Raw genomic sequence first — 9965 nt, 5'->3', positions numbered from 1 at the left:
CACAATAAAAGGTAGGGATACTTTACAATTTTTAAAGAAATATGCACAATACACTTGTTTTAAAACTTAGACCTTTTCCTTTGTACAAACAGATTAGATCTATATAACCTGTATTAGGAGGCATCTATTACAGTACTGACAAAAACCTGAAATTATCATTTTACAGCAGAAAACTTTTGTTTCAATCTTCAATCTTCAAGAATTTTTCTTCTAATAAAGATGCATTTCTACCAAGACCTGTACCAATTTTCCCCCTTTTTTTCAAACTTACTACACGATGCCTGTTTAGGGTCAATCCTGTGTAAAATTCGTCTGCTTCTCCCTGACATCCTCATCATACCATTCCCAAATGGAGCAGACGACAGAGCATTACTGCTGCCAAATCCGTAGGGAGTGGAGGCAGAGGATGGAAGAGCAGGGACTGAGGAGGCAGGGGCCATGCTGGGGAGGCAACCTTATTATGACAAAAGCCCATGACAAAATGAAATTGAAAGTAACTACAGTGTATGTCCTGTTACTTGCAACAGAATATATTCATGCATGAAAAGGAAAATAAATTTGACACCAGGAATTCATCAGTACCTTCTCAGGGGTCGAAATTCGGCCCCATTCCCAATTGAAAATAAGTTCATTTTTTCCCAATTTGGCAATATTTTTTTCCCAATTGGTGAACAATGCTTTTAAATTTAATTATCTTGGAAAAACACTAAGTAAAATTGTCACAATGTCTGTAATTTTCATCTATTTAACTCGTTTAGCAAAGCTGCAGTCATAACACGTGTTTAAAAACACTGTAAAAACATCGCCAACTTTTAATCCGAATTTCCTCCGTTTTTCTGAAAATGGTGGTATTGTGTTATTATATAGATTTATTAAGTTATTTCTACCTACTCAATTGATCTATGAGTGAATGGTTAGGACTGCAGGCATTATTTCAAACAGAAAAATATATTTTCAATGCATAATAATACATATTAAAAGAGGACTTTGAGAAAATGTGTACTTCTTATAATTTTTGCTGGAGGTTTATAATCAGATTCTATAATGACCTAAATTGGAATCTCATACACACATGTACTACCTTAAGTTGTATAAACACTTTATACTCTTTGAAGTCAATTTTACTTGTATTAGTCTATTATTCATAATTGATCTTGTATGATGTTGGATCATGATTTAATTGTCTGTTTGGTTGCCCAAATTAGAGTTCATGCTGAAATGTTAAATGAATTACACCCGAATACATGATTTAAGCAACATTTTAAATTTTTCCCAATTTCAACAAAAAGTCGATAATTTTTTTTTCCCAATTCCCAAAAAATGGCGTTTCCCAAAATAGGCTGGTAAATCCCTGGACACAAAAGTTATCTACACTATAAGCATAATTCAAATTATCATATATTTTTTAACAAAATGCTTCGTTACAAAAATAATAATCTAATATGGATAATGAATACAGAATATATGTCAAAAGAAGGGTGAGATAGACTAGGTTATAACATTTACCTGCAAAATGATACATACTGTATCCAGGGTTCGACACTAACATTTTTAGGCTTTAGTCCGGCCAGACTAGTCCTTCTTTACTTTTACTAGTCCACACGCAATTTTATGGGTCCGTCAAAAAAAAAAAAACATTTATGTTTTGTAACAGTTAATTTAAAATTAAATATTGCTATGTACTTTTTATAATTTTTTGAAATAAACAAAGCATGAAATATTTTATTCCAAGATTCATTGAAATCTCACTGAAATCAGGAACTACGATCATATTCCTGATCTCGTTTGTTTTTCTCTATACATTACATTCAAACGTCCGACATCTTTCTTTATGTGTCATACTAGATCATGATCGCTAAAATGTTTAATTTCATACTAATCAGTCCTAAAATTAAGCGCCAAATTGACTCGGAATTTCCTAACTTCCCGCCAAGAAGCTAGAAAGCTAAAAATACATGCGGGGTTTTCCTATGAAAGTTGTCGAGAATTGAACATCCATAATTTATTGATTTTTTTCCAGAAATTTTTATTAGTCCATTCGGACTAATTAGCCACAGATTTTATTGGTCCGAATGAAAATGTATTAGACTGAGACTAACGGACTAAGGTTAATGTCGAACCCTGCTGTATCAAAGCATGCAAAAACATTGTATAAAGGTTAAGATATTGAATCAGTTTCTCATTTTTAATGGGCTAAATTAAAGGTTGAGGAATAAAAAACTACATTTACATGGTCTCTTAGACAAAGCAATCCATTATGAGCTCTGTGCTCTCTACCTGGTGCCTTGAGAAGTCCGTTCCTGTTGATATAATCCCTGGACTGTTGCCTCTCTACCAGTCTGTGGGGCAGGAGTTCCAGTTTGATGGTGTCCTGTGTGTGCGTCTCTATCAGACGAGTGGCCTCTGCCACTGACATCTGGTCCACACTTGTCCCGTCTATTGATGTGATGTGGTCACCAATGTGGAGAGCTCCACACCTGTAAAAATTTCACAATCTTGCTATACACATGTACATGTATGTAAAATCCATAATGTGCTTAATTAATTAAAGTCATTGAATTCCAATGCTGAAATGTTCTGATTTGTTCCTAACTTATCCATTGGGATTAATTTAATTTCATGTGATATGATTGATCCCTGTGACAATGCACATACATAAACTGTATATATGACAATATGTGGAGAAATGGAACATCGTTGTACAAAGTGAAATTAAAACCATCATCTTAATTTTCCAGTCAACAGTACAAACATATAAACATACATGTACTTGTACAATAGTATTTCTCTGTGGTCCAATAATTTCCTATGTAATGAAAATTCTTACTCTTATACATATCAAAAATTTCTTAGATCAATCAAGGTAGTTCAAGGAAAAATTTCAATATCCAGGTAGATTTTTCCTCCTCACCTGTCTGCTATACTCATGGGATCAATATGATCTATACATAGACAGGGTTTCCCCTGATGTGTGGTCTGTGTCAGATGTACCCCTAGCTTCATTCCTGGCAGTTTGTCAATCTCAATCAACAGTGGACCCTGGGCATTGTTTACAGCCTCTGAAAAAAGAGTGTCTGATTCATGTATAAAAAGAATTTGTTCGTGACCAGAATTCAGAAAAGATGGGCATGTTCCTCATAGACCAAAAGAATTGTGTCCATTTTATGTTTGTCTGACCATCCATCATATCCCTTAAAATTTTACTTGGTCCAATGATTTACAAATTAAATTCTGACTAAATGTCCCCTTGGTTTCAAATTATACAGTCTGAAAGTGAGTAAATTCCTTGATTAAAAAAAGAGGCATTTTCGAAACTTTTCAATTTCATTGTGGAGTTAACTTTGCACAATTGATTCAATTCAATTCAATTTCTTTATTTACCAATTAAGGGCCCTCATAGGGCAAAAAGAAAGTACATTGTAAACACCTGTATATTTTCAAATATACGTGTATGTAATACAATATACATACATACAAGAAAGAAAGAGTTGCATGATTGATAGCCCATGTGGACTGATTTCTGCAATTCTTACCCATGAAAGAGACGTCATATTCCACCAGTAAACTGACTTCTCTCCCACACTGCTGTAGAAACACAGAGGCCTCAGACAGGGAGAAGTGGGCAACGTTGTAGTCATTGATGGCTATGATTCTGTCTCCAATCTTCAAAGAACCCTCCCTGAAAAAAATTAATGAAAAAAAATGAGGAATCATATAATTACAGCATGGTTTCCTTGAAAATTATCATTAATTTTCTAATTTTTTACATACCTGCTTGCTAAATGAGTCTTCTTTTTATTTACGTTATTCATAAACATTCATGAATGCTTTCATTTGTACAACATACATGTATTCTGCTTGATGAATTATTAAAATGTATGCAGCTTTAATTAAAATATTCCAGTAGAATATTTCTCTCTTTTATTAAAGTTATTAAGCATTTCATATTCCAGTAGCATATTTCTCTCTTTTATTAAAGTTATTAAGCATTTCATTCTAACACTATGTAGGAAATAAAAAAACAAGAGGCCCATGGGTTGAGTAACTTTGGCCCTGCTATTCTTCACAAAATTTCCCCCCTAGTAATACCTACGGTGGCCCCACCCTACCCCAGGAGGTCATGATTTGAACAATATAGCATCTACACTTCCCCAGGATGCTTCCACTTAAGTTTCAGCTTTTCTGGCCCAGTGGTTCTTGAGAAAAAGATTTTTTAATGACCCCACCCTATTTTTGTCTGTTCTTCTTAATTATCTCCCCCTGTAAGGGTGTTTGGCCCTTCGTGTTAACAATTCAAACTCCCCTTCACCCAAGGATGCTTTGTACTAATATTAGTTAAAATTGGCCCAGTGGTTCTTGAGAAGGAGTTGAAAATGTGAAAAGTTGACGAACAGAGACGGATGACGGACAATAGGTGATCAGAAAAGCTCACTTGAGCTTTCAGCTCAGGTGAGCTAAAAACAGTACCGGGTATTTCAAACAGTTAACTTTTCCAAATCATCTCACCTATCAGCTGGTCCACCTGGTCGCACTTGAGTGACGATGAGTGGGCGTGTCTTATGTTGTTGTTCATGGTAACCTCCCCGGATAGTAAAGCCAAAGCTTTTTCCTTCTCTCACCAAGTTTACAATGTGTTGCTTACAGCAGACAGAAAAGGAGTCTGAGAACCCTGGAAAAATATAATGCAATTTACATTTCTGACACTACTATAAAATATGAAATACTACAGCCACTCAAATACAATGAAGTGGGAGAAGTGGTCAAATGGTTCATACATGTCATACATTATTACTAAAAATTAAACTCTTCATAATTAAAAAAATATATGTACATGTATCTCCCTCTCCCATATTTCTACTTTATTTTTACAAATTAGCCAGTATTTTATCAAGTATATATGTCTTTTTTACAAATAAATGTGTCTATCATGTCTATGTTGTGAGTTCCAGTTCAGTTTACTGAAAATTTTGTAAGGAGGGAGCCATGGGGTCCAAGCGCTGCCTGACACTTTTTGTGAATGGATTTTTTTTCCAATATGTTTATACAAAAAATGACATAGATCGAAAGTTTGCATGGAAATGGAAAGACAATAGAAATAAGTGCTGTAAGTTTTATAACCTTTTGTAAGTTTAAGTGCAAATTGAAACAAGGATAGCAATGGTATCTTGTAATTTTAAATTTTTACTGAGGAAAACTGACATCGGAATAATGATAGAGAAATCATAAGGCATATGTTATAAGTTAAATCTGTAAGCCTTACGACAAAATCATAAGGGTTGGAAGCTCTGTATAAATAATGATAAGGATAGTGATACAATGTAGTACATTTGCACTAATGTAAATTATTACTTTAATCAATTCACCTATCTTGGATTATCAATATTAACCTCAATCCAATTCACTTAAATAGTACTTGTATCAGTTCACTTATATAACACCTTTGTCAGTTCAGTGATATATTACCTGTATCAGGCAGCTGATATTCCACCTCCAGTAGTACTTGCTCTCCTGTGTTTTTGAGCAAGTTGATAACTTCATCATGTTTCATGTCTCGTGTTTTGATCCCATTCACAGACACAATGAAGTCTCCCTCTAGCAGAGCATCAGACCTATCAAGTAGTAAAAGAATTCAACCCAGGCCAGCCATAGATGTAATCTGACTCACCCTTCAAAATTGTCCCTACCTGATCATTTTTCTTTAGTACTTTTTTTTTCATTTTTTGGAAAATATAGATCGTCAGCATTGCTAGGTTCTATACATTTTAAAAAAAATTTTGCTGCAATTTAAAAATATCTAAACTACATCAATGAAGTTTAGGTAAGAATCATAGAGGAATAAATACGTAGTTCTGTGATTTCCATAACATTTATCAATGTTTAAGATAATTTAAAAAAAAACCTAATTACCTACCATGAAAAAAAGGTCTGAGTTCATTAAACAAAATAATTTTTAATGATGGCCTCAAGTTTTTCTATTATCTACATTATTAGATTATATCTTAATAAGTGCAGTCAAAAAGGGAAATTCTGCAAGATCAAAACACATTTCTTTTTATGATAAAAATCAAGTTTTTGATAAAGTAAGGGTTGATATTTTTTAATCTCTATGACTTATCAATATTTAAGATTTTTATCCATATGATATTTAATTATCTTCATCATAAATGAATTTGAAAAAGAAAGTAAACTAGTGAAAAACAGGAAATAAAACAGAATTCTTTTTATTTCTGGATCCTTCAAAATTTGGTCCTCCCAATGCCAAATATGGAAAAAGCCCTTGCTTTTAAATTTAAATTGCCCACTCCTGCTGAAGTAAAATTTTTAACCCCCTGATCAATATACAGTTTATCTTTAGTCATTAATCAATAATGTCAGTTGACACTAATGCTGGTCTGGTCAGCATCATTAGGTTTAAGCTCTTACTGATTTAACCCCTCAGCAGTCCGGGGTCAGCTGTCACTCACACACACTGACAGATGTATAGGATCAGAATCAGTCACTCTCACTGGCTTATTAGATTAATGAAGAATCCTGACACTTTAATCTGATCAAAGAATTCAGACTGTGTGAAATAATCATTACAATAGCAAATACTATACTCTGTGATGGCATTCTGGTCTGTATTTGCGACATAGGTATTTCAGTTTTAATGCACAATGCCTATGCGCATCTGATCAGCTAATTCAGGAAAATAATTATGTTTTTCACAAAATGGTTTATTCATTTCCATATACTTTTGTTACGTAGGACATTTGTAGGAATTGTTTATGAATATTTACATTTGCTGTGTTTTTCTACTAGATCAACTAAGAAATTGATTTGAATGTCATTTTTATGTATACTCACGTGTAAAAATATACATGGAGAAACTCACGCTAAATTGACATCATAATGAGGTTAGAGAGACGTTTTAAAAATAAAACATATAGGGCAGTGAGAAATTCAATCACTGAGTGTATTTTTGCTGCTTTTAAACATGTAAAATATAAATGTAAAGAATGTTTTTAAGTTAAGTGTGAAATATTGGTGTGTAAATAACACAGACTTGCATATAGGCATACTTTTCATGAAGTGCTTGCACGCTTCATGAAATATGCCACCGTAACAAGTCTGAGTGATTTACACACTAATAACTCACACAAAACTGAAAAACATTCTTTAAATAACAAATAATCAGATCACTGGTGCCCAATTATCATAACCACTCAATACATGCTCAACACTGAGGATAGCTATAGCACCAACACCATAAGCCAGAGGCCTCAACTTCGGTTCCTCTGCAAGACTTTTTTTCCTTCAACTATGGCAAAAAAAAATTTTACCTGTGTGCTAAACCCCCTGGTCTAAAACTGGATATGTGGGCCCTGCTTTCCTTATCTGTCCCACCTGTTTGTTGAAAATATATATATGTACATGCAGGTATATACATTTCTCATACTTTTCTTTCATATTTTTGATATTCCTCTGCAAGGGTTGTATCAGTTTGAACACAAGATGACCCCAACCCTCCCCTTCCTATCCCTCCCCCCATTCCTTTCTCTCAGATGAATAGTTTAACATCAGAACCTCTCCATGTATAGTGAAATGGCAAAATATTTTAAATAAAGGACCACAAAAATGAAATTACGTGTACTAATAGTCATAAGATTTTTAAAAAGGAAAAAAAATATCAATAGATATAAGATATGTTGTATAAAGTCATTAATGATTACATTAATTTCATCCTTATGAATAAAACAAATTAATTTGATTTACCTGATACAATCAAGCCTAGTCCACTACCAGCCTTCTTATGTAGCTCTACAAAAGCTGTCCCTCTCTGATCAGCTTATAAAGTAAGAAATTGTCATTCTGTTATAAAATTTTATCTTTATCAACAACACAAATACATTTTCAATGAATAACCTCCAAATTTCTTCTTGTATGAATACATTCAAACCTTAATCTGTAATTATCTTTTTGGTAAATTTGCATGATTAAAAAATTTTAACAGAGAAGAAATCACAGACAAGTAGGTGAATACACCCTCTCAACATCGGATTGTTTTGACTTCATTGAAAAACTCCCATTTTTGAAAAAAAGATTTATTTATACTGGAAGAAACAGTAACATAAAGGTAAAATCCTTGGTAAATAATAGAAAGTATAGAGAGAACAAGTTTGGCACGGTTTCTGACTTCTCTAGGCTTTCAGTGTAATTTCCTCTACATTTTACATATAATATAGTTAGAAATCATCACTTCCATTGCTCTCAGTTTCAGTGCTTGGTATCAACAGGTTGGGACCAATCGCCCAAATGGGGTATAATAGCCCGTTTGGGATATATCCCAAAACGGGATATAAATTTACAATGCAAAAAATGAAAATTTTTATTTTGGCTATATCATAAATCCGCATCAACATACTTATAAAGGAATAACTTTTGGTTTACAAGTTTTTCTGTATGCCCACTGTTTATGAGATTGATCCCTCGGAAGTTCCTAAACTTCTTGGAAACAAAACAAACTGTAGGGTTGCAGAAAAACTTGTATTCTAAAAGTTATTCCTTTTTAAGAATTCTGATGCGGATTTATGATATTTATAGCCAAAATGAAAATTTTCATTTTTTGCACTGTGAATTTATATCCCTTTTGGGATATTATATCCCATTTAGGCAATTGGTCCCAACCTGATCAAGGACGTTTTGGTTTACTGCAAGTTTTACACTGTAAGTTTAAATCAGCAGATGCTGGAAGTGCGATACTCAATCATTTCAAACTTTTTGAAGCTTGATCTCACCAGACACTGGTAGGAAAAGTGTAGATACAGATAAAATCAAGTGTGAACTGAAGCACTCCCTGAAATCCAAGATGGCAACTGTCACACCTTCACTCTTTTTATATACAGTAATATTACATTTTTAAAATGTACTAAATTCAGCGATTTTTATTTAAGTGAGTGTATGCAGACACACCCAGAAAAATACATAATACACAAAATACACCCTCCAGAAACCAAGCGCCTATGAAAAATAACCCATTTTACACTATTAATAAGCTGGTAAACACTTTTTATCTTTGGTATGCTTAACACTTAAAAATGTTTTGATAAAGCTTCATACACAGGAATGTGGATTCCTACACAAAAACTCTCACAGACAGTAATGATTATATACCTCCTTTCTCTGTGTAGAGTTGACTAGCATTTGAAGAAGATCTATACCGCAGCACTGAAAGAAAAAAATTACACCATCTACATGCTTTTTAGTGTAACTGAAACATGCATATCATTTAAAACAACATACACATCAAAAAGTCAAAAGTGAGTAAAACTTTTTGCAACTTTTTTTTTCAAACTAAATTCCCCCGCCATGTTGAGTCAACATGGCTGATGTAAACAGTGTCCTGTCACCTCACCTGGATGTTTGTCGGAGCTGCGCAAACAATCGGGGCGCCACCCTGGCATTCCTTACAACTCCACTACCCTGCTTTAAGCATTGTACACCGCTTTGACTATTTATTCTCCATGCATTCATTCATTTACTCACTCCATGTTTTCTCTTTTGACAACAGATGGCGCACTCTTCATCGATATCCTCGGAGCTTTTCATTTGAGAGAGAAGTTCCGAAAGTTTAATTTAGGGATAGTGTCAAAATTTTACTTTCATAACATTTTCTAAAATGAATGCGGCGGCAGGCAGGTGTAACGCCGAAAAGTGACCCCCGTAGAATACTGACCAGGTATTATTTTTCTACGTAGAAATTTTACCGCCTGGTCAATATTCTACGTAGAAAAATGACCCACTTTTGTAGAAATTATATATGGCCTTTGGGTCATTTTTCTCCCTGTAAAATAACGACCCAGTGTCATTTTTTGATACCAAAAAAAAAAAAATGCATAGTTTTTGGTAGGAAAATTCTTATTAGGCAAATACATAAGGGTTATCACACAGCCTTATGATATGGAATCTTCATTTCTTAAAAGGTT

The 9965-nt window shown here is 33.7% G+C and overlaps 1 protein-coding gene across 2 annotated transcripts in view; it reads right to left on the bottom strand.

Moving 5' to 3' along the window:
• LOC133195976 (glutamate receptor-interacting protein 1-like) overlaps positions 1-9581 on the bottom strand; it is a 20757-nt gene extending 11176 nt beyond the window's left edge. The window contains exons 1-10 of one of the 2 annotated variants that reach the window (XM_061331965.1): positions 9395-9581; positions 9154-9207; positions 7756-7827; positions 7323-7386; positions 5464-5609; positions 4507-4669; positions 3534-3679; positions 2912-3059; positions 2278-2477; positions 272-454 (exon numbers count right to left, since the gene is read on the bottom strand). In XM_061331965.1, coding sequence (XP_061187949.1) covers positions 272-454; positions 2278-2477; positions 2912-3059; positions 3534-3679; positions 4507-4669; positions 5464-5609; positions 7323-7386; positions 7756-7827; positions 9154-9207; positions 9395-9443 — 1225 coding nt within the window. In that variant the 5' untranslated portion in view covers positions 9444-9581. The remainder of the gene's footprint in view (positions 1-271; positions 455-2277; positions 2478-2911; positions 3060-3533; positions 3680-4506; positions 4670-5463; positions 5610-7322; positions 7387-7755; positions 7828-9153; positions 9208-9394) is intronic. The other variant, XM_061331966.1, reaches the window with a different exon arrangement.
• Positions 9582-9965: the final 384 nt, after the last annotated feature.

Source organism: Saccostrea echinata, unplaced genomic scaffold (genome assembly GCF_033153115.1).
Source record: "Saccostrea echinata isolate AGI-Se365-2 ecotype Australia unplaced genomic scaffold, CSIRO_AGI_Sech_v1 ptg000029l, whole genome shotgun sequence".
Taxonomy (NCBI): Eukaryota; Metazoa; Mollusca; class Bivalvia; order Ostreida; family Ostreidae; genus Saccostrea; species Saccostrea echinata.
This window is presented reverse-complemented; position numbering and strand designations above follow the sequence as displayed.